Source organism: Epinephelus lanceolatus, chromosome 12 (assembly GCF_041903045.1).
Source record: "Epinephelus lanceolatus isolate andai-2023 chromosome 12, ASM4190304v1, whole genome shotgun sequence".
Taxonomy (NCBI): Eukaryota; Metazoa; Chordata; class Actinopteri; order Perciformes; family Serranidae; genus Epinephelus; species Epinephelus lanceolatus.
In genome coordinates this window covers 18,396,265-18,422,150 of record NC_135745.1, presented here as the reverse complement: position 1 = coordinate 18,422,150, position 25,886 = coordinate 18,396,265, and the positions used below count along the sequence as shown (strand labels likewise).

Sequence of the window (25,886 nt, the reverse complement as noted above, 5' to 3'; positions counted from 1 at the left end):
CGAGTCACCAGCCTCAGAAATCGCAAGTTAACAGCAGCTCAGATCAGAGACCAGATGAATGCCACACAGAGTTCTAGCAGCAGACCCATCTCTAGAACAACTGTTAAGAGGAGACTGCGCCAATCAGGCCTTCATGGTCAAATAGCTGCTAGGAAACCACTGCTAAGGAGAGGCAACAAGCAGAAGAGATTTGTTTGGGCCAAGAAACACAAGGAATGGACATTAGACCAGTGGAAATCTGTGCTTTGGTCTGATGAGTCCAAATTTGAGATCTTTGGTTCCAACCGCCGTGTCTTTGTGAGACGCAGAAAAGGTGAACGGATGGATTCCACATGCCTGGTTCCCACTGTGAAGCATGGAGGAGGAGGTGTGATGGTGTGGGGGTGTTTTGCTGGTGACACTGTTGGGGATTTATTCAAAATTGAAGGCACATTGAACCAGCATGGCTACCACAGCATCCTGCAGCGACATGCCATCCCATCTGGTTTGCGTTTAGTTGGACGATCATTTATTTTTCAACAGGACAATGACCCCAAACACACCTCCAGGCTGTGTAAGGGCTATTTGACCAAGAAGGAGAGTGATGGAGTGCTGCGGCAGATGACCTGGCCTCCACAGTCACCGGACCCGAACCCAGTCAAGATGGTTTGGGGTGAGCTGGACCGCAGAGTGAAGGCAAAGGGGCCAACAAGTGCTAAACACCTCTGGGAACTCCTTCAAGACTGTTGGAAAACCATTTCAGGTGACTACCTCTTGAAGCTCATGGAGAGAATGCCAAGAGTGTGCAAAGCAGTAATCAGAGCAAAGGGTGGCTATTTTGAAGAAACTAGAATATAAAACATGTTTTCAGTTATTTCACCTTTTTTTGTTAAGTACATAACTCCACATGTGTTCATTCATAGTTTTGATGCCTTCAGTGAGAATCTACAATGTAAATAGTCATGAAAATAAAGAAAACGCATTGAATGAGAAGGTGTGTCCAAACTTTTGGCCTGTACTGTACCTTTGTAGACAGAGGACGACTTAATAAAAGGTTTTCTATCTACAAACAATGCAAAACAATTAAAAGAGGCAAATAAGAGACAGGAAAGACTTAAAATTATTTAAAAATAGTAATAATAATAGTAAGAATAAAAAGAATTGCATAAAAAGGGAGCACAGGAACAAAAATATCACATTTACATATTTAAATAGTGCAATCATAGAGTGGGCTGTTCCAAAGTAGCAGGTACCAGAAAAGGAAATTCTATTGCAGTCAAAAACTATTATATTTTAAGACAAATCTGAAAATAAAAGACTGAATAAAACAGAGACTAAAAGACTTGCAACCCTCCATTTTGCATTTGAATAATTAGTAAAGGCGTTGTCTATTACTGTATTGTTTTTACTGGGTTCTATGCAATAGCTGTACATCTTGTCCATTTTTCTTGATAAACACAGCTACTTACCATATACGGATTTCCTCTTTGTACACCGAACCCGCGGTGTGATGTTCTCAAATCCCCATTGGAGGATCAATAGCACCCAACGTTTCTCTGAACCAACCAGACGCACAGTTTGGGTTTGCGCCCTCATCATGCAGCCAATCGCTGAGCGGCGTTGCAATGGAAGGGCGGGTCCACATGTAGTTCAGGAAGACGGGTTGAAGTAAGGTGGGGAATGGGATGAGAAATCATCATTTAGTTAGCTCACTGCTAGCTGCTTGTAGCGGACTGCCGAGGTGTTATGAGCTTTGTAGCCGAAATCAGTAGATTGTTTTAGTTTTGATAGGTGCAACGATGACCCTCTGACATCAAGAATGGACATAAGTTAACAATGACGGGGGAGAAAAAGAAGAAAAAGCGGCTGAACCGCAGCATTCTTCTTGCAAAGAAAATTATAATAAAAGATGGAGGAAGTGTGAGTTAAATATTTATTTATCTTCGTTAACTCAGCTTGCCGCGGAGCTAAACTGGCTCTCAGCCGCCGAAGTTAGTCAGTAGCCTTGTGTATTTCATGAAAATGTATCCGTCTTAGCGGTATTTGTTTATAGCTTTCTGTGTTTGAGGGTTTCCCTTGGCGATAATGTTAACCGTTAGCTGGGTCCGCCTAGCTAACCGAGCTAGCATTGGCTAATGTTAGCGGCCTACGTTTGCTAGTCGTTTACACGTCAGCTCAGGTAACGCTAGCTGGCTAATGTCAACGCTGGCTGTGTTTTTCTTTATCTTTCCATCGTAATTCAGACACCACGAATATTCTCTCATCCAACATAAGCTAACACGTAATGTTTAATCGCTTCTCATGTTTGCTAAAGTCTTGTAGAATTTACGTGTGACAGTGCATCACTATCAGGCACAAACTGGGGCTAGGTTAACATTAGCTCACTAGCATATGTGTTAAACGTTAATTGGGGTTATTTTTAGCCTGTTGCAACAAACGGATAATTTAATAAAGGCTTTAAGCTATTTTTGGTACTGGTACTTAGCTAATTGTTAAAGAGACAAAGTTAGGTAACTTGTCAGACAACGTAAGATATCGTCAATAATGTGGTTTGTAAAAGGGCGAAGGCAAGACTTAAACAGGGGTTAGTTATGCTAGTTGAAAACAAGCAAACATGACATTTAAGTCAACATACCAGGGAAGCTAAAATGTTGACTGCCACTGCTAAGACAGCCGGGTAATGTAACGTTTCTTATAGCTAGCTAGCCTATATGATGGCTGTTGGGGGATATGGTGCTAAAGATTGGTTAAATATCAGTCAGGGCTCGTTGCTTCTGACACATGTATAGTCTTTTCTCTGGGTCATTGACACCTGTAGTCCAGGTATGAAACCATCCTACATAGTGATATAATAAACTTACCTGGAAGCATCAAACTTCCTCAATAGACAGATCAAATAGGCAACTATTATGTCTTCTCTGATTCTGGTAGTTTGTAACATTTAGATGGTGAAAGTGATGATTGTCCCAAATTAGAGTGTTGGCACAGAGTGAGAATGGTAGGATCTTTATAAATACAACAAGGCATCCATGCTGGTTATGTAATCAGTTGGACAGCTATGGCAACATGCTGGGTATCCATATGAAGACACACAGATTTGTAATCCTAATGAAGAGAACTGGAAACTGTTGTTTTCCCTCAGTCATGGTTTGGTCATCCTGATGATGGCCTTGTGTCTGTAGGAAAAAACACCTGACATGATGTGGTTCTCTCCTGATGGGGTCCTTAGTTCAGATCATTGTTATTGCCTTACTGCATTATTGCAGCTAGGTCTGACCACTCAGCCATTGAGAATTCACTTTCAACATCCAACCCATGATCCATTCATAATGACCTAATAGGCTCAGACGCTCACAAGTCAGTAGTAAAATGTGGTCTCTAGAGATGAAGCTGGTTGTCGTTTCAGTGGAAAGGAAGTTGCAACATCCATATTGTAAGGCAGTTTCAGATTGTTCCTCATTTTCTCACTCAGGCAGGTGGCGTGATCATAGACGTATCATGGAACAAAAAGGGTGGAGTTTCTTCTGGTTTGCCACTTGCACCCCAGTCAGTCATACCCAGACGTGTAGACTGGTTGTCTGTGGTGCTTTCACCCTCTCCTTGTGGGGAAATGTCAAACCACATGTGCGAGTGAACTAGCAGCTAGTGTCTTTTGTTAAGTTGGCCCTGGCCTATTTACAGTCTCCACAATTGTCACACCTTGTTGTGTTTCCTGCAGAAGACCCTGCTCAGCATCCACGCTTACTCCATCACACTTTGTCTTCACCTTACAGACTTTTATTGATTTCACTGTGTAACAGTAAAGTGACTTCTTCTCTAGGGAGTGGGTTTGTGTTAAAGTTAAAGGGGTGTCTATCTGTGTTTTTCTCATTAGATTAAGCTCTGTATTTAGAGTGACCCAGCAACCTATATCTAAGAATGTTTAGTTATTTTACCTGTTAAATTAGACAGCTTGGTTCCTGGCTGTGAAATGTAATGCTTTACTTTATTACTTAGAATTTTGATAATAACAAATTGTAAATCTTTTTTTTATAAAATATTGTACCAGTAAATAGGCTACAAAGTCACAGGTGACACTTTATAAATGTGAAATTAAAGTAATCCTCTTCTCTTGCTTCACAGTCTGTGCATTTACAAGCACTAAGCAAAATTCATTTGCAGTTAGAGTAAGGCAATATAGCTGATATTGCAGATGTCATGTAAACAGCTTAACCTTGTCTCGCTCACATTAATGTCGTAATTAGTGTAAGTAGGACTGGATTAATAGAGCCACAGTGATCGCATGCTTTTAAATTTGTCTTGGAATGTATGCAGCTTAGTCGCTTTTTGTTTTTGAATCCTCAATTTCGATACTGTGCAGGCACAGCAAAGTTCATGCTTTAGAATAATTGAAAGTAGTAAGTTGGTGAGAAAAAAAAGCAGAATGGCTTATAGCAATGAAAAATAAAACCGCTTGATTTTGGCAACATATATACAGCAGGCAGTTTGTGAACTCAGCTTAAAGGAGTTGCCATGAATCATGTAAATTCCTTATGCAAAATATTCCCTTCATCTTTTTATTGACAGTAACTACATTATTTGTGTGCATGTAAAACTGCCGATCATCTGAGTGATTGTCTCCCATGAGTAGGTGTCAATAGCTCTATGGAGGAAATATAAATTAGAATTTCAATTAAAGGGAAGAAAGTAGTCACGGCAATCCTAACATGATTGGTGGCTTGTTTAATTCAACATTTAGCACTGTATTGGCTAATTAAAACTTCCCCTAGTGTATTTCGTCCAAATATTCAGAGCGAAAAACTGTTTCATTTTCTTACTCACTCTTACCTAACTGTGGGCTGTCCCTCAGGATCAGGTGATGCAGAGTCTGGCTTTGAAATAGATTTCAGTTTAAGGTTCGATTTGTTAATGTGTTACCGTTTACAGGCAACTTGATGCATGTAATAATGTTTGTTGCCTCTCAGCTAATCCCCTTTCTATTTGTATGTGTCTTTGTCTGTCTCCGCCCAGCCTCAGGGAATCGGTGAGCCCAGTGTTTACCATGCTGTGGTTGTCATCTTCCTGGAGTTTTTTGCATGGGGTCTTCTCACCACCCCGATGCTCACGGTAAGCCTGGACACACACACACACTGTTATGTAAACTGACATAACGGTTAGTAATATATTCATACGCCTACACCTCTCCTCTCTGGAAACCCAGCCAAAGAGTGGCATTTCCCATTGACTGGAATCACACAAGGCCCATCAGTGTCTATGAATGATTGAATTCCTAATCAAATGAGCAAGGCCCCGTGTGACGCAGTTTTGTTTTTTGTGCCTATGTGTTGGCAGATGTTTTGCCAAGCGCTAATGGACTAAGAAATATGAAAAGGGCATCAAACAGTCGTATTGTCTGAGCACCAGTTCATTGTGGAAAAGGCTTATCAGGGGGTCAGTGGTTTGTGTTGTCAGGCCACACAGCACATATGCCGGCCAGGCAAACCACACCACACATTCACCTCAGTGCACTGCAGAGGGGCATATTTTATGTACTTACAGGCAATTTGAAGAGCATTATTTAAGGGCTCTTCTTCTTTTTAACCTGTGTATTTGAAAAACGTTGCCACGAGAAAATGATCAGCCAATATTTAAAAACACAGATGGTCATTTCCTCAAAAACAGATCTAATTTGTACGCAAAGTGCTAAGATGACTCATAGTGATGACATGCTTTATTTTATACCAGCAGGGATTGTGTATAAATAGTTTTCATTTTTCTGACAGTAGTTTTCCTTTTTTTAAGCCAAGCAAGGTATTTACTAAATCCTGTTCAATTTTTTTTTTCTTTTTTAACCTTTTCTCTACCGATGTGAATGACTTGGGTAGGAACTGATATGTCAAACAAATGATGAGCCAACATCTGTGCGCCACATGATGTAAACCAGACAGGCTTATGCAACACATGCTTTTCAGCAGTGTCTTGTTTGAAGAGGTGGTTGTATGTGTAACTGTTGGGCATTAATTACTGGGGGTTTGTAAAGCATTAATTACTGGGGGTTTGTTGCCCTCAAGATCCCTGGGCGGAGGCAGGATTTGCATTTTGGACTAATCAGAGGGCGCCTGAAGATGAGAGGGACTGCTTCACTGCTCCCAATGAGCACACTGCTTCATTAGTATCCAACAGCAACAGTCGTCACTAGGCATTCACAGTCTGTGTGTGTTGAGTAACTGACTCCCAGTGGGAGAGAGGAGATTCTTAGCCATGCCACGAGCTTTCCCTCTGTACCCCTAAACAATAACTAGATCCTGTTATTCCGTCTCAGTCAAGCTCCACACGCACTAACCAAAGCTTCATGTTCCCACACTAGTGTCAATGACACTGGTGCTCCACACTTGTTGTGCACTGACTGTTATGGACTTTGAACTTTAGATTTTGACTGTCTGAATCCCCTTCCCCTCTGTATTATCACAGAGATACAGTATTGTAGGAACCACAGTGTCTGGCCGTATTGATCCTAAAATACTCTAAACAATGGTACGTTTTATTTTTGGGACAGCAGTGATAAACTGTGCATTGAAAACAGAAAAGTTCTCCATTTAATGTGTTTATAGGAAAAGCTTTTTAAAGTCCATTTTTTAAAGGCTGCATTTACAGAGTAAACTTTTTTATTTCATTATTTTTGATGGAAATAAGTATCAAACTGCCAATTTCAGAGTCAAGAAAATTGTAAACATTTCCTACAATTAAGATAACATGTAGAGGATTGTGCAGCATTGACAGGGTACGCACTCTGGGTACTTCCAACCACAGTTGGGTAACAGAGCAATTTCTCAGCAAAGCAGTTTGTTGACTAAAACCAAGAACCGGATTTTACTGTAAGTTAAATGTTGTAACATGATGGTATAACCACGAGAAATCTGACATAGACTTGAGATTATTTTGCTTCCTGATATTACTCAGCTACTCAGTATATAGCCAGGTCCTTATATGAAGACTGAATGAGCTCTCTAGTCTCTGTGGCTACACTTGGACTGTTTGACTGTTTGACAAATCATATTTACTAAAAGATTTAATGTTCACCCTCAACAGAGCAGAGGGAAATGAACATCATTTGTAACAGGTAAAATTACTCTTTCATTGTTGCAACTAGTCTGGATGAATGGATGTCACCTGTAACCATGACACCACTTAGTACAGACCAAAAGTGAGAGCTGTTTAGGTCACTTGACTGCCTAAACAGCGGAAAATGTGAGTTTGTGTGTCAGATGTAAGAAGAACTACAACTTTACATTCTTTTCTTCCTGATGAATTTCTATCTTTTGTAGTGTTATCGCTCAGTGTGGACAGTTTAGGTCGTCTCAGAACATAAAACATGTGCCAGTGACTACTGAAATGTATTTTAAATCCAAACTCCAGAAGTCTGTTGCATTCATGACTTAAGTACATATGTAAATGTAACATATTAAACCATATTTATCTGCAGTGTGATCCAAGCATTTAACTCCTTTTCAGTAGGTCACCAGATTATCTACAGGTATTTGAACATACTGCAGACCAGCATAGGTGTAATACTAGACATAGTCAAAATTCAGCCAAATGTCAAAGATTTGGTACTTTTGGATCTAAATCCTTTCAGTCTGTGGGAACTAAAATTTGGACAGTTTACCAGCTAAAGTGAGAGCTTTGAAATATATTACAAATAAAATAAATAAATAAATAAAATGTGTAAAAACATTTTATTTAACGAGATGGAGAGAGGAAAGATGGGTGGATGTATTCAGTATCTTACTAAATACAGGGTTCCCACAGTCACGGACAACCCCGGAAAGTCTAATAATTTCACAACCACATTTTCCAGGTAATATAATATAACAGCAAATTTATTTTCCGTAGCTCTTACACTAAGCTTTTGATGTGTGACAGCTTTTGTTTACTATCACGTACCTTTCTTAATTTTCTCCCCACTCTCACTCTGTCTCTCAATGTATGCCAGCTAGCTGGAATCATATTTGGTGGAGTTTGAATTTGATATGTTTGAATAAGAGAAATTAATGTTGTTACAGTTTGATTTAACATGTAGAGCCGTGAATACCAAAGTTTCCATACTGTACCTATTCTATGCCCCACTTCTACTTCTAATTGTGTTGCAGTTTGAGATGGAAAAATGTCCGTATTATATATTGTGAATTGTCAGGAAAATTTTAATATGGGTCCTTAAAATGTCAGGGAAAAGTTTTGAAATTTTGTCCATGAAAATGTTTGGGATCAGTGCTAATACGCAATTTGCATAATGACTAATACTGTATGCTATGATCTGCATGTCTCAAGTAAAGTTGCAGGGCCCAGCAAACTGTCATGATTTGGGGGCAGCCAGGTCTGCATTGGAAATTATTTTAACTTTTAGTGTTTTTATCCTGTGTCGAGCATCAATTTTGTGTGTAACACTTTGTCTGTTTAAATATTGTTACAGTTTCTTTTGTTTTTCTGCTTGTCCATGTTTTACATTGGTACGTGTAGAAGTTTTTTGGCAGGATAAAACCAAAGTAAACCAAACTAGTTTAATGATTCTCAACATATGCGTCATATCCCTGTGGAAGGTCTCAGAAAACTCAGAAAAAAAATCAGCTGTTTATGTTCAGTGTAGATCTGTACAATGCACAATATTTGATTTGTTATGTTTTCTAATGTTCTGCCACAGGCCTCAGTGATTTAATTAATTGTTTATTCTCTTAATTTCAGTTCTATTATTTGGTACATTTTTGTCATGTGGCGTCAAACTTGTTTTCCTCCCTGGTTGTAGTTTAACTCTGAAAAGTACATAAACCTGTGTCAGCCATTGTTTGAAATGTGATGCAGTATGTGTGGGTAAAGTGGTTTCATGTGGTGTTATCTGTGTGTTTTGTTCAGGTATTACACCAAACATTCCCCCAACACACATTCCTGATGAATGGGCTTATCCATGGTGTCAAGGTAAGACAACAGTACACACAAACAGATACAGACGTTGATGCTTAATCTATCATGACGGCAGTGTAACGGTAACACGTGCCAAAAGCACAGTCCCAGCTGCATTATCTCAATAGCAAGCAATATCTTTGTGTTGTGCAAAAGGTAATGACTTTAAATGAATGGAAGGGCAAACATTTGTGGGCACTGTGGAGTTGATCTTTAATTATTCACAAGAAATAGATGAGCAATAACAGAATTTTTACCTTCTTTGTATGACATATATAATATTAAATCTATTTTTCTGGTCACATGAAGTCATACAAATAGGCATGTCAGCAGCTGTGTGCTGTCTGGGTTTTTACTACTACAGGCCCTGATAACAAACATTCTTCTTCAGCCAGTTTATCTTGCTTTTATTTGCCCTTGGAAGATTTTCTGAGCATGTGTGCTCATGTTCAGTGACGCCCTCCTTGACACCAATGCGGTAACATGTTAACACCTGCAAGCTGTCCAGTAACTCTAGCAGGTTCCCCAGCTGGCCACAGAACAGCTCATAGAGGCACTATCAAGGGTGAAGTGTGTCAAGTGCACCTTGATGGTCTTTAATCAGGAGAAGGGAAGTGTGTCTAAGGATAGCTGGAGAGTTCGCACTTGTAATTATTTCAGATTTTTTTGTTTTCTAGTCATTATGACTGTTAATGTCTGAGCAAGAAATACTTACTCTGTGAATCAGCTTATTTGAGTGGGTAAACTTATTAATAATCACCAAAAACCACCCATTGTTCAAATATTTTTAATTAGGACAAAAAAGATTACAGACATCAATATATTTTCAGCCCACTTTCATTCATATCAATGAATCATAAAATTATATTAATGTATATTCAACGATATATATAACATGTATATAATGGGTGAAATTATTCAATATAAAGAATTAAAATTGACAAAGATTAAATAAATGTTTAAAAGAGAAACAACATTTTTGTTATCAAGATTTTTTTTAAGTATTTTTATGATGCCATATACAATTTTGTGGTCACACAAAAATGAACCTTCACAAAAAAAAGTAAATAACTTTTATTAGCAAGATAAGACCTTTGTGTTTCTGGCCTTCATGTGTCAATCAGCACGTCCCACCCTAACAGATTTTACTTTAAAGCAGACCTTCCACCAGCAGGCCTTATATGCTTTGTTTTTGTCTTTTTTTCCTTGTCTTTATTTAGATTAGGAAAATCTTTTCTCTCCAGTCTGCCAGCTACAATAGCCCAGTGATACCAGACTTCACAGTCCATATAAAATACTTCAAATTGCCTAAACAATAGAAATAATTGATAGGATAATGATTGCCTTCATGTCAGTATGCCTATAAGACAAATGAAAGCGCAAGTTGTTGAGTTCTAGATGCTGTGTTTCCCCCATTTGTATTTAGCGGCATATGAATAGCACCGCTGCCATATAAACCTCTCACCATACTCTATCAACTCACTATCTCTACTTCAAGCAGCTAGAGTTGGGGACAAACAAGGATTATAAATTGAACACCCCCATATAAGGGTGCTCAGATCGATTGGCTACAACTTGTTATCAGCCTACAATAGGTCGAAGTAGTTTGAATGCTGATCAGATCATGCAAAACCCACAAGACAGTGTGTCTACGCACTAAAATAGCATCACTGGTCTGGTTACGACAAACTGTAGGTCACACACATTCACTGTTGTATTCATGGTTTACTGCTAACCTGACATCCTGCCCACCTTCCTGTCCTGAGTGCAGACACACATCTCTCTGACCTCACTTGCCACACACACACACACGCACACACACACCACACTGAGCACTTCTGTAGAGGCTGCAATACACTTTTGTTTTCTGATAGTGTTTACATGTACACACTTTATTTTGTCCTGTAGTTTGCCCACACGACCAACGTGGCATTTTTATGTAGACCAGCTTTTTCTCAGCTGCAGTTCTCCAGGATTTGAGTCATTTTGTCACTGCGACTTGACATGCAGGGTTGATTATGGGAGTCTGGGATCAATTGTAGTATTTTATGGTTTTGATTTCATTACTCAAAAACCTCTTAAACTATTTTGGTACATTTCTATGTAGGTAACTTGTATCTATGTTCTACTTGTTACGAGTCATCACTTGTTTTTACAAGCATAGTTTGATTAACAACATCGATTAAACACCAGATGTCAAATGTTACATCTGCCCCCGCATGTAGGAGCGGCATGCAGCATACAGGCCATGGAGAGCAATTTATCAAATGTCATTTGACATCTACAACTGTGTACAAATTTGTGTGTAAAGCCTTTTGTGTAAGCAGACATGCTAAATTTTTCAGCAGTGCAAAATAAAACTAAAGCACTTTGGCACCACTGCTGGAAAAGATCCTAGGGGCAAAGCTGAGATGTGTGACTGGTGTTAATTTTCCACACTTGAGAGTTAGCCGTAAAGCCAGTATCATGCATAGATTATAGTTAGGTTTTGTACATTGCCCTCTACCAAACCTGCTGGTTTCAAAACTGGCTGTGTTGACAGAGTGTGTGCATGACGTATTCGAAATGAGTGGTAACCTCACTGAAGTTATCCATTTACAGCACTTTTCTGACACATCCACCTCCCTTTCTGTCCCATGTCCTTTACATCTTTTCCTTTCCATCTTCTCCAGGGCCTATTATCATTTCTGAGTGCTCCGCTGATTGGAGCGTTGTCAGACGTATGGGGACGCAAATCCTTCTTGCTGCTAACGGTCTTCTTCACGTGTGCACCCATTCCACTGATGAAGATCAGCCCATGGTGAGTCCAAGACAATGACAACTCTGTGCAGTTACTCAGTCAGGTGACATCTTATCCTGTGCTGATAACAGAACAAGCTACAGCCCCAAAACAACCAATTAACATAACTTCACAAACCAAACTCTTTCTTCTTTTAGGTGGTACTTTGCAGTCATCTCCATGTCCGGCGTCTTTGCCGTCACCTTCTCTGTGATCTTTGCCTATGTGGCGGATATCACGCAGGAGCATGAAAGGAGCACAGCATATGGTTTGGTAAGGAGATGGTTCACCAAAACAGACCCCTTTTAAAATATGTGTCACAAAACACCCTCCAAAATGATTATGAAATCCAAGGAGGCAATTATCAGTGAAGAAACATATCTGTATTTTGTTAATCACTTTTCAAAACTCACAATCGTCACAGCAGTCCATAAAGATAACTGCATGAAAGATCAATCACTTCCTGTTTTTCTCACCTCAGCTTTGCCTCTCCCTCCCCCCAGGTATCAGCTACCTTTGCAGCCAGCCTGGTTACCAGCCCAGCTATCGGAGCTTACCTGTCTGTGGCCTATGGTGACACCTTGGTGGTGATCCTGGCCACGGCCATTGCCCTGCTTGACATCTGCTTCATCCTGGTGGCTGTACCGGAGTCGCTGCCGGAGAAAATGAGACCAGCATCGTGGGGAGCGCCCATCTCCTGGGAACAGGCAGACCCCTTCGCGGTAGGCAACAACATACTGTTTGTTGACCTAGTATCGTGCACAGGTTGTTTCCAATCAAACAGCAGTTGATTGCGTGTGTTTCATCAGATATCAGTGTATCTATTGGTATAAAAACATGTTGGGCTAGATAGTGATTTAAGGTTAACATACTGAGTGGAAGCTTTAACTTCACAGTAAATTAGATCTGAAAAATTAATGTATTCCACTCAAGCAAAGAGCGTCATGCTGGGAACACAATTGATAGTGCTGCAAATTATGTGCAAGGGCACGTTGCCCACAGATAAATTCTTTCAATCTCGGAAAAAAAAATCAACACAATTCTTTCATTCAGTCATTAATTCCTGCATAGCAGTGCCATGATGCATAATCAGATTCCCTTATTTGTAATAAATACATTTTAATGCTGTAGCTTTAGGGATTACATGGTTCTTTATAAGACAAAAAGCAACTGTAGTCTTGTTTCTTGCATCTGTTATGGTGGTATTTGTGTGTCTGCCAGTGTGTGTGGATCTGATGAGATGATTTTGGACCGCCTTGCTGCCTAAATTTGTATATTGGCAAAGAAAATTGGATGTACATCGAACACATTTTGTTTGTTGTAGTCATTCTACCTGTTCAAGATCCCTTCATAATTTGCTTCCAAAATCATGGACAAAATTCCAAAATCCACAGGCCTTGTCCTACTCACATGGCAGTTAAAATACTCACTGTGATTATGGCAGGACATTTGGCAGCAGAGGTGTCTTTTTATTTAGGCTTAATAGGAGACACTGATAAGTCAATATATCAAAAATGCCACTGACATTGTTCATGTTTTAAATCACGTAGCTATGTAGCAACAAGCTTAACCATTCTTGCTGTTCTCTTGACCAGTCTCTGCGTAAGGTGGGCCAGGACTCCACAGTGCTCCTCATCTGCATCACAGTGTTTCTCTCCTACCTCCCTGAGGCCGGCCAGTACTCCAGCTTCTTCCTCTATCTCAGACAGGTAACAGTCTGCTTTACCTGCTTACACAATCCAGAAGGACCACAAAAACAACCTGATTATACACATGAACATTATTCACACGCATCATGCACACTTTCTACCACATGCCAAGCACCTACTCATCCAAATGTGAGTTGTTATTTAAGGATTAAACTGTAAACTCTGTTGACAGCTGTATGCATGCTGTATCTTGTAGCATCACGCTTTTGTTTTGCAGCTCAGGGAAAAATCTCAGTACAACCAGGGGCGAGATATGCCCAACACACACACTTTTTCCTCCATCGCTTTAAGATTAGATCAGCAAGTTTGCCGTGTAGCCGATTTCAGCATGTGAATAAGTAGAGCAAACTCATTAGTTGTCTCAGCAGAATGCTACCACAGGAAAACCAAAGTATTCCAACAACATGAGTAGCCAGAAACAGATGGTCTCTGTCCTTACGCAGCGGCACAGAAGTATCTGGAAGCAGCTGGAAGCTTCGAGCTGAACCGACAAGATGTTATCTATTTTTTTTAAAGTGCTCCAAGTGATGATAGTTTAGTTTGTGTAAATAGTGTCTGATGAACCAGTTGGGCTAGTGTGACACGCTCACACACACACACACAGTCTCTGCTGCTACCATTTTGAAAAAGACAGACTTGTAGCTGTGGAGCGTTAGAGCTAACATTACTCTACACGCCATCCTGTCCCCTTTATGCCAAAGTTGCTTTATCATATATCTCTCCACATTTATTATCATAAATTATACACACCTTGCAGCTGCCCTACTCATGTGGCTGCTTGTATTGAAGGAGATAAAGGAGAGCATATTTGACCTAAATACAAGGGGAAAAAGGAGAGGCGCACCTTTTGTTGTGAAATAGTAAACAACACATGCTAACCAAGAGGCCACAAATAAACCCCCTTCTTCTTTTGTGTCTCCTGAAAATGGGTCTGTGTTTTAGGTGTCTCCTTGTCTCTGACTGTGCTCGTCTTGTCATGTCCTAACTTGTGTTATCTGAATGCTCTCTCACCCTCAGGTCATAGGCTTCTCATCAGAGACAGTTGCTGCCTTTATCGCTGTTGTGGGGATCCTCTCAATACTAGCTCAGGTACTGAAAAAAATCAATTTTGCAAAAGAATTACATGTGAAATTGAGTCATCCTCACCTTATTTTTGGAGTTTGAGTAGTGTTCTTAATTGTTTTGTGTTAAAGTCAAATCAAATTTTGCATCACAGCGCTTACGTCTGTACAGCATACCCCACCCTCCGTTCGTAGGGCCCTGACACACTAAGCTGACGGTTAACCTTTGGTCAGTGTTGGTCCACCAATAAGTGGCTGTTGCCCTAGTTTTTGCTGTGTGACCCACACTGTTGGCACTTTAGGTGTCGGAGACAGAGGAGCCCATCAGTTAATAAAATTACTCAGATTGGCAGTTAAGTTTAGTTAACAAGACAAGAAACAAAGTGAGGAACACAAGATTATTAATTTTTTAAGCCATTGAGCTATTTAGTAGAAACAGTAACTGTTCGTGTTATTGTGAGCTGGCACATGTTAAACATCCCTTATTCTTTCTACATGTGTTAAGGTGCTAATGTGCAAATTAGTGCCTTGAATTTGTCGTTTTGGTCTTCCAATTTCATGTTTTGAATAAGGAGTACAGACTACAGTTGCCTGCTGGTGTGGGGAGTTATTTTCTCTCATGCAGACTCAGAACATACATGCTGGTTTGCCGTCGGCTGTTCAAGTGCAAGTTTTTGGTCATGACACAAGTGACGAGAGGCAACGCAGCAGGCAGCCTTCAACACCTCTAGTTCTTTGACGTCAGTTTGGTGTGTCTGGGCCTTTAGAGCCACAGTTGTGATAAGAAAACCTCCACCTAAAACTTTAGCAGGGGAAAAAGGAAGAAACTTTGAGAAGAGAAATAGAATAGACAGACATGTGATAGATGTGTGTACAGAGCAGACAGAAATAACAGTAGGGCCTTTAAATTGCCTTTTGTCCCCAAAGCAACCCAGTTATTCAGTTTGCCATCACAGAAGATAAAGAAAAGCAGTAGTTCTTCACATTTGTTTTAAATATTGTTGCAGATGAATTTTCAGCCCATCAACTCGTCATTTTAGCGCTATGTCAGCATCAAGACTCGAGTGTTAAAATCATTAAAACACTCTGCTGTGTAACTTAATGCCTCCTCAGAGGTTTTTTGTATGACCTGTGTGCTGTGTTCCTGCAGACGGTGGTGTTGGGGATACTGATGCGTTCCATAGGGAACAAGAACACAATCCTGCTCGGCCTTGGCTTCCAGATCCTCCAGCTGGCGTGGTATGGCTTCGGCTCTCAGCCCTGGTCAGTAATCTCCTCACCTTGTTTCTAACACAAGCAGCTTTCCACTACTTTTATTCCTGGACAGACATTCCACACATTATGAACCAGAGATTGATTAAGAATTCTGGTTTTTGTTTGGACCTACCATGCCTGCATCTGCAGCTCAGGTTTAATAGTGTGGGCAAGCTTCACAAAAGGCACTAGTGATACAAAGAAATAATCACTCAGTGAATATAATTCAAGGAAGGGAGGAAGCGTGTGACACGTCAAATCATTTCCTGTAGCATGGTGTAAAACCACAGTCGAAGTCACAACACCTCTGAATTAGTTAATGGTGGCTCATTCATCCCTAATAAAATGGCATAAATGTTTAACTTGTGTATGGCAAGATAGAGAGCATTTCTATTTGTTCTTAATTGAACCTTTCATGTCAAAAAAAATCATAAAATATGTACCCATTTATGACAAATGTAAAAGTCAGATCTGCTGAAGATGTGTATAATATTCCAAAAACCTGAAGCCCGACCAGATAACAACCAGAATCTATAATCATAATCAATTTAATCTAAGTTTTTGTTGTTGTTTTTTTCATTGGAAATCCTTGTTAACTGGTGCAGTCCCCATTCAAAACCTGCCTGATCTGAACAGGAACTGTTATTGTTTGGCCTGTGGTATTGCTGCTTGCAGCTTTTCTCAAGAACGCTCATCCACACAACTTCACACTCATCCTGCGCTGCTTTGGGTTGCGAGCAGTATACCTACGTTCAAACCACAGAATCATTATGATGTGTAGGTATGAAAAATTGAATTATGTCGCTTATTTTTACTCGTCGTACCCCAAAATAAGTTACAAAAGGCTGCCAAAGCTCTTGAAATATGAAACTCAATTATATATGACTTCCTTACTGTGTACCTCTACTACATTTACCTGACAGGGACATGTTACTGGTTACACTGCACACTCAGATTTTACTCACAAAATGTAACAGTAAAATGTGATGTATTATTATTCATTAAACTATCCAGCAGTATATTAGAGTTGAAAGCTCCACCTTCCTACACCTAAATTGTGCCTTCCTTCATAGCTTATTATTATTCTCCTCCTGCCCCCTGCTTTATGCATCCCTGAACACATGCATTACTTTTTTTTAACACCTGTATGGTGTAGGAAGAAATGAGAAACACCTGACATAATGTATAACAAATGATTTATTTCAATAGTGTAAGGACTATAAAGTAATTTAAGAGTGGACAAAACTGTTCAAGTCATACAATTTGGAGTACTGGCCCATTCCGGCCTCCTTTCCTCCCTGGTTATAAGTTAATATGGCAAAGAAAACACCAGAAATCTACTCCCAATCAGAAAGACAGTGAATTATACATGGTGAGACATATCATGCTCCGCATACAGTCTGCTCTCTGTGGAGCCCTGATGCCCCACCTTCACCTTTACACAGAGACAGAGCGCTCCTTGCTTGTTTATTCAAAGTTTATTAATATTGAACATGGCATTTGTCCAAATTGCACCAAATTCAAAAAAGGCACAACCTTGGCTCCCCAGAAATACACTCTCCAAGTGTGAAGTAGATTTGGTGAATGTTTGCTGAGATATTCAGAGGACACACAGAAGGACAGACAGAGACTCCTTGCTTTATAGTTAGATGTGCTCAGTTGTTGTAATGCCTTGACAAACCACTAGAGGGGAGCACAGCCTTAATCAATAGTACTGTCACCTGCTAGGTGGTGACACTGTAATCGGATAACTGAAGCTCTTTGAAGGCTTCAGTACAGTGTTGTCTATATAAGGTTGAAAGGTTTTGACAACAGGCATTGTACTGTCTTGGAAGTTACAGATTGAGGTGCATTGCCTTTCAAATTTTATTTTTGAAAGCAGTTGTACAAAAAAGGTTTTTGTTGGTTCGTTCACTCGAAACCTGAAAATATGTGGAGAAGCTGCTTCCACAAAACAACCACCACCCATACACACAGGTCACCTTTTCAGTTTCACTTCCCTTGAAGTGAGATCATAACAACAACTCCTCAAGTTTCTCTTGTTTCAGCCTGGAGGGCAAGGCAGAGTGACCCACACTATCTGAGGGAAAACATTCACAACATGTCTCCTCTCTGCTTTCGTCAGTACCTAGGAAATTAAGTTAAATAAAGGTCAATTTGGCCGTATTATGCATTAGGGTGATTGTCTTTGTTGACTCAATGGTCACAAAAGGAATAAACAGTATCCACTATACACCTAATGCCTCTACCTTTTAGGGTGACCATTAAAAGTCAAGTGATGGCGGAAAACATATGACTGGCCATTATTGTCGTGGTTTTAGATTTCATACATAGTGTGGGATGTGCAGCTGTTTCTAAAATTAGCTTTGACATTTTGGACTTGTTTTATAGTTACAGTTTGGTTACAGATCACATTTTTTATATTCATTCAGTTAGTTTCTATATGAATTTAAGGCTTCAGGGTTTCCCAGGCTCGAAATGAGGCGGGGGTGGAACCATCCTGATTATTTGCATAAGCATGCATGTGTAGCGTTCATTCAACTGGCTCAAGCAAACACTTTTAACAAACAATTTATTTTACCCTAATAATTAGAATGGGTGAAAAAATGATTATTACTAAATTGTGGATAAAACATTACAGGGATAGTAAGTTGTATCTCAAATCAAATATTGTCAAACAGTTGCTTTTGCTTTTCTATTTGACACCCAAACCTCCACCACTGTCTTCTCTGTCAACTCTCATTACTCCTGTCACAAGTGAAATCTACAGCGACTCTGCTGCTGTACAGAGCAGAAGCTTTCAGTTCCTAATGGTAGCATCTCTCGTTAGGCTAAGTATTGATAACACACTTTGTATTTTCCAAATTCGAGGGGTTATGTATTTGTGGATATTGTGTGGATGCTGATACACAAGTAATGAACTAAATGGGTTTTATTTCTTGTGTGTTGTTGATTGTAGGATGATGTGGGCCGCTGGAGCTGTTGCAGCCATGTCCAGCATCACTTTCCCTGCCATCAGCGCCATCGTGTCCCGTAATGCAGACCCCGATCAACAAGGTACGTTTTTCAACTTTTTTTCTATTTGATAAAACAATCATGCATCAGTGTTTGATTTTGTCTTGACACAGAGTGCTGTGTACGAACTATAGGCCGAAATAAAATATGGTCTAAAATGAGTTAAATAATTGATGTCTGATCACATATAGGTGAACAAAACTAAGAATTTGACCCTGCATTCAACGCCACATATAGGTACCTTTTTATACAGTTTCTATTCCAGGTGCAAGACAGACATTTTGGTCAGTATATTCAAAGTATTGAAGTTCAGAACCTAGCCTTTTCCATTTGTTGACATAGAGGCCATCTGTGCTGGAGCATTGCACACTACAAAGAGGAGGGATAAACACAAGTGCATGCATCTGTAAATGTTTGTTTTGCTGCTGTTTACCTGTTTGTCCGAACAGAGATGTCTTGCTGCTAGCTGACAGTTAATACTGAAATGTTGCATCTATTTGAGATTTTCCTGACAGTGTTGTGTTTATATCCGTCTGCCTGTAGGTGTTGTCCAGGGGATGATTACTGGAATCCGGGGCCTTTGTAACGGTTTGGGCCCTGCTCTATATGGTTTTGTCTTCTACTTGTTCCACGTGGAGCTGACTGACACAGACGGCTCTGAGAAAGGTGCCAAACCCAACATGGCCAACCCCACTGACGAGGTAGTTGCACCACACAAATAACAAGTTTCACATACAGTACAGGCCAAAAGTTTGGACACACCTTCTCATTCAATGTGTTTTCTTTATTTTCATGACTATTTACATTGCAGATTCTCACTGAAGCCATCAAAACTATGAATGAACACATGTGGAGTTATGTACTTAACAAAAAAAGGTGAAATAACTGAAAACATGTTTTATATTCTAGTTTCTTCAAAATAGCCACCCTTTGCTCTGATTACTGCTTTGCACACTCTTGGCATTCTCTCCATGAGCTTCAAGAGGTAGTCACCTGAAATGGTTTTCCAACAGTCTTGAAGGAGTTCCCAGAGGTGTTTAGCACTTGTTGGCCCCTTTTCCTTCACTCTGCGGTCCAGCTCACCCCAAACCATCTCGACTGGGTTCGGGTCCGGTGACTGTGGAGGCCAGGTCATCTGCCGCAGCACTCCATCACTCTCCTTCTTGGTCAAATAGCCCTTACACAGCCTGGAGGTGTGTTTGGGGTCATTGTCCTGTTGACAAATAAATGATCGTCCAACTAAACGCAAACCGGATAGGATGGCATGTCGCTGCAGGATGCTGTGGTAGCCATGCTGGTTCAGTGTGCCTTCAATTTCGAATAAATCCCCAACAGTGTCACCAGCAAAACACCCCCACACCATCACACCTCCTCCTCCATGCTTCACAGTGGGAACCAGGCATGTGGAATCCATCCGTTCACCTTTTCTGCGTCTCACAAAGACACGGCGGTTGGAACCAAAGATCTCAAATTTGGACTCATCAGACCAAAGCACAGATTTCCACTGGTCTAATGTCCATTCCTTGTGTTTCTTGGCCCAAACAAATCTCTTCTGCTTGTTGCCTCTCCTTAGCAGTGGTTTCCTAGCAGCTATTTGACCATGAAGGCCTGATTGGCGCAGTCTCCTCTTAACAGTTGTTCTAGAGATGGGTCTGCTGCTAGAACTCTGTGTGGCATTCATCTGGTCTCTGATCTGAGCTGCTGTTAACTTGCGATTTCTGAGGCTGGTGACTCGGATGAACTTGTCCTCAGAAGCAGAGGTGACTCTTGGTCTTCCTTTCCTGGGTCGGTCCTCATGTGTGCCAGTTTCGTTGTAGCGCTTGATGGTTTTTGCGACTCCACTTGGGGACACATTTAAAGTTTTTGCAATTTTCCGGACTGACTGACCTTCATTTCTTAAAGTAATGATGGCCACTCGTTTTTCTTTAGTTAGCTGATTGGTTCTTGCCATAATATGAATTTTAACAGTTGTCCAATAGGGCTGTCGGCTGTGTATTAACCTGACTTCTGCACAACACAACTGATGGTCCCAACCCCATTGATAAAGCAAGAAATTCCACTAATTAACCCTGATAAGGCACACCTGTGAAGTGGAAACCATTTCAGGTGACTACCTCTTGAAGCTCATGGAGAGAATGCCAAGAGTGTGCAAAGCAGTAATCAGAGCAAAGGGTGGCTATTTTGAAGAAACTAGAATATAAAACATGTTTTCAGTTATTTCACCTTTTTTTGTTAAGTACATAACTCCACATGTGTTCATTCATAGTTTTGATGCCTTCAGTGAGAATCTACAATGTAAATAGTCATGAAAATAAAGAAAACGCATTGAATGAGAAGGTGTGTCCAAACTTTTGGCCTGTACTGTACATACCTCTCGCGATAACTACTTTTGTGAGACAATACATATCGGATATATGATATATGTTTGTTGGAGGATATGTGGTCCCAGAAATTGACATTATTGTCATTTTGAGGCTATTTTATGCCACTGATATAGTGATAATATAGTAGCATAATAATGCAAGTACAGTACACCCTGTCAAAGAGCAATGACCTGTGCCACCAGCTGCGTGGCATTGCAGTGTGTGCAGATGAGTGATGTTCGGCTTTGCCCATCCGCCGCCGGACGGCAAGGGATCTACAGGGGAAGACAAACAACATTCAGCTGCACACAATACGATGACACACAGCTGGTCAATTACAGGGAGTTGCCCAAAATTGCAAATTCTGAGACTTAACACAAAATTTGGTCGGCAAAAGATAAATAAAATTTGTGATGCCTCTTGCGACTAATAGATAAGCTTAGTGAAGTTCCAGAAACAACACAGTCAGTGCATAAGCTGGCCAATGTGTCGGCTCCCAGGGTTGGACGGTTTGTGGGGCTGTGCAGTTTGTTGGTGGATTTATGGAGCAGAAGATGAAGTTGTTGGAGGGTAAAATTACAAACGACAGAGCTTTTGGCTCCTCACCAGGGGTTTGCAAGTTAAAGACTATCAGGACTTTGCTTCTTTCATTCAAAATGGCAGCTGCCAGTTACCAGTAAGCTATTCTTCGGACTCGTGCATCATGTTGGCTAAATTGTTAATGCCCTTTTTATGTAAGCAAACATGCATGTAAACAAAACGGGCAGCAAAAAAATCAAGGTCATGTCCACAAATTATAGAATAAGTCGACAACAGAATTATGGTGACAGGCCTATGCACATTTTGTCGCTGAACTTAAAATATTTCTTCTTTTGTGTCTTCAGAGTGCCATCATCCCAGGCCCTCCCTTCCTGTTCGGTGCATGCTCAGTGCTGCTGTCTCTGCTGGTGGCCCTGTTTATCCCAGAGCACACGGGGCCCGGCATGAGGCCCGGCGCCTATAAGAAGCACAGCAACGGGGCACAGAGTCACTCCCACAGCCCTCAAGGCAGCGGGGCCGAGGGCAAGGAGCCACTGCTGGAGGACAGCAGTGTATAACCACAGCTACGGGGGGCAGACAGCGCTCCGACCCAACACCCCCGCACACACGGACAGATACACACATTTTACCACATGGACACACTCTCACCTCAGGCACACATCAGACTCAAGTGCCATGAAGAGGTGTTTGTGTCCACAGCACAAAAGTGGGCACTCCTTCCTTAGCAGCCCCTTTTCTTTTTTTTAAAGCAGGGTATTGTGAGGACTCTCTAAAGACCCTGTGTAAAGAGAGTGTTGAGTATTTTTTTGGGCTGCAGTGGAAAGGTGTGTGTGACTTGGCTGAGCTGGACTCTTATTCTTGGTTTCTATAAAGCAGTAACAGAGTGGAGCATACAACAGCTTGCCCCCCTCCTGGTGCAAAACAGAACCGAAGTGATTTTGGTTTAGAGTGTGAGTGGGGTAGATCTCAAATGTTACTAAATCCCTGTGTGATTCTTCATATTCCTCTGTAGCCAGTGCAGTGGCAACTTTGTCTGTTTGTCCTACAAGAGTGTAACAAACAGTTAGTTGAGCACTTGTCTAATGGTCTTTCACAAGCTAACTTCTGCCCTGATGCTCACAGCTCTGTCGAAGCGTCCGAGAAGGGAACACAGTTCTTCCTCTGAATGCACTGCAGCAACTGTACACCTGTGAGGGGAGTCTCTCTGCAAACCAGTGTTTGAAAAGGCGCTGCCTAATCTAGGTCAGGATGGGTCAACCAGTTCAGATACAGAAAGCTTCGTAAGACCAGGTTTTATTTAAATATCACACTTCTTACAGAGGGAAGTGTGTGCGAGAGAGAGAGACCACTTTATTAGCTGAAACTGTTTTTCAATGTTTACTTGCCATTCTCTAGATTAGTAGTACAGTTTGGGTTGTATATTTTTCTCTGTTCCAACTGAAGGCTAGCTGTGCTTCAAGTTTTTATTCAAGAAACAAATGTTGCCTCGAAGTGACTTAATATATATATATATAAATATATATATTAATTACGTAACCTGTATGAAGACCGAGGTCTGAAAAGGCTCTGTAATCTTACGCTATCGCTCCCATCGGAGCCGTTACACACTCTTTATTCCTTTTGTTTTCATGCCCTTCCTTGTTACTTTGTTTTCCGACATGTATCACCATCATCAGGGTTAAGGCTAAACAAAACTATGGTTTTATTTTAAAAGCCTCTGGACCACTTGGAGCTAGAGCGTTGCTATCAGCATGTGTCAGCGTTGGCACTGACTGTTAATGCGGAGTCTTTGACTTAATATCATTACGTGAAACAGAATATCACTCATGCTGCTGCAGTAGATAATTCAAAGGTCAAGTGTGATGAAGAATTCGACAGTGGTCATATGAGCAATGGAACGAGTCCCTGACATTTAAGCTCCCATACAAACCGTTGTTAACAGGCACTGCATATTTCCCTAACAATAACTAACAGATGTGAAGCACCTCGTGGAGTTGGACTCGAACTCACTTTTAAAAGGCTTTTGATTCTCCACAAAAGGGAGCCATTTGGACATTTTCAGAGCTGTTCTGCACACGCCCACCTGCGCCACCTACAGGGGGGCAAAGTTCAGCAGTGGTTCAGACTGGTCACTGTAAAAGTGTTTGTCACTCTCTACGGGCAAGGAAGGTCACAGCTGCACCAATTCTGGCAAATTTTTCTTTCTTTAAAGCGCCTGTGTTTTAGTGTTTTAGGTTTTTACATTTTCCAAAAACACCTTACAACTTGGATTAGATATATTTATTCATTTAAAACATGGGGTAACGGTGCAGGCATCCTAATCATTCAATGCTAAAACAGAAAATAAATACTCATTAAATAAATATCTTCATCAAAAACTAGGTATTAAGAAAAACGGTTTTAAGAATTAAAGAAAAGTTCAAGCAAGCATAAAACAGTTTAAAATTACAGTTTTTGTCCTCTCTAACCCATGAAATCTAAATATAAACATGCAAAGCAACCAGGCGGACAGCACTTTAGGTCCGAGGATACACAGTGACATTCAGAGCATTGACAATGTCCCAGAATTCATTTATAAATATGATCCGGTTAACAATTAAAACGTAGCAAAATGTAAAACCTTAAATGGAGAGCAGATGTAACCTTTCTTGCTGGTAGATGGCACACATCAGCCTGTCTTCAGGTCTAAGCTGCTGCTGTTACTTCTCTTGCCAGTAGGTGGCGCAGGTTGAACATGAACTGCAGGTCTGAGTAAGTGGGTGATATTGGCTGCAGCTGGTTTTGGTGCTTCACATCAGTGACACTGTGTTCCCTTTCTTCACATACTGCGTCAGCAACTGGTAAATTGATCCTTATTGTGATTTTCCAGAAGTTAATTTCTAAATGCCTCAAGTGCATTTAAAGCCAAATTACAACCTGATACGGATCAGTAGCTAACAGTGGGTTTCATGATGTTTAACATCGATCTGAAGACAAATGTACGTCATTTATTTTGTGCCAATTTTTTTTTTTTGGTTTGATTTTTCATACTGTGTGTATGTGTGCATTTGAGTGATTTGGATATTTTGTTTGTTTTGTGTTCTCTTGTCTTAATTTCTTTGACTGAACATTTGAGTTTTAATGCTATTTTTTTTTTATAGCTTTTTAAAACTTCATCCAGTCATTTTTAGGAATCTATTCAACATCGTGGCTAGATGGTAAATTATCGAATGTCCATCTTGTCTGTTTTCAGTCTTGATCTCCATTTAATAACAAGCATTTCACCGTGGTTAGTTACATTTGATATATTTCCCAGATTTATCCGTAGATAATAACAGAAGTCACTGAATGTTCCAAGCCAAGCTGTACATGTTGACCACACTATACCCCTTGACGGTTTTGACTTAACCTGTCATAGTTTTTATTATTTCAGAGGGGGTGTTACGAGACAGGAGGCCATTGTTGTTGATTTAATCTGAATATCATACTTTTTTTTTTAATTTATCATTTATTGGACCAACACATTGGTGAACCCATGAATTCAGATCCAACTCGAATTGGTAAGATTCTGCACCAGCCCCACGTGCACTCGTACAGCTTCCAAGCAGACGACTGTAAATGTACAAAAATCACCTGTACGTACAGCAAATGTATATATTTATTGCTCAAGGAGACGGCCACCTCTTGGTCTATTTGGTTGTATGGTGCAATTATTATTCTATATTTCTCAAGACTTACCTGCTAGCCACTCCTGTTTTTAGTATGATGTGGTTTGTGGCCTGAACCCCCTCTCTGTGTGCCTAAAATTAGCCAAGAAATGAGTATGGCAACATAAGTAAATGGTGGTTATTATGTAAATATGGGAAACTAATGACAAACTATTTATTAAAGGTTTATTGTACAATGAAATGTTTGAGTTTGCCTCTGTGGGTTTGGGAGTGTTTATTCAGGTCTTTTTGTGTGATGTTTAAAACAGAGATCATATATTTAATGGCTGCTAAACCAAATCACAAGCAATATTTCATTCAGCTTTTACTTACTGCTCATAATACCACAAGTTTTGTTTAATGCTCTAAAGTCGCTGCCTGTTTGTTTAGTAATCCTGCCCTTCAGAGTTCTACTGGGGCTCTAATGCTCTCCACCACCTACACACCGTATATACTCAACTGTTATTAATGCACAGACCTAAGCTCATTTACTTTCTGTGCTCTGAGCCTTTCTTTATTAAAGCTGCATGGAGGCTGTAGCACCGTCTGGCCAAAATCCTAAACAA

General features: G+C 40.5%; 1 protein-coding gene across 1 annotated transcript; it reads left to right on the top strand.

Moving 5' to 3' along the window:
- The first annotated feature begins 1,657 nt into the window (after positions 1–1,657).
- On the top strand, positions 1,658–25,522 carry slc71a1-2 (solute carrier family 71 member 1-2). Its single transcript, XM_033650973.2, has 12 exons — positions 1,658–1,899; positions 4,990–5,085; positions 8,866–8,928; positions 11,586–11,713; positions 11,851–11,965; positions 12,196–12,414; positions 13,288–13,401; positions 14,419–14,490; positions 15,613–15,725; positions 18,676–18,773; positions 19,275–19,432; positions 21,979–25,522. Exons 1-12 carry the CDS (start codon positions 1,816–1,818, stop codon positions 22,189–22,191), a joined length of 1,473 nt encoding a protein of 490 aa, XP_033506864.1. The 5' UTR covers positions 1,658–1,815; the 3' UTR covers positions 22,192–25,522.
- Positions 25,523–25,886: the final 364 nt, after the last annotated feature.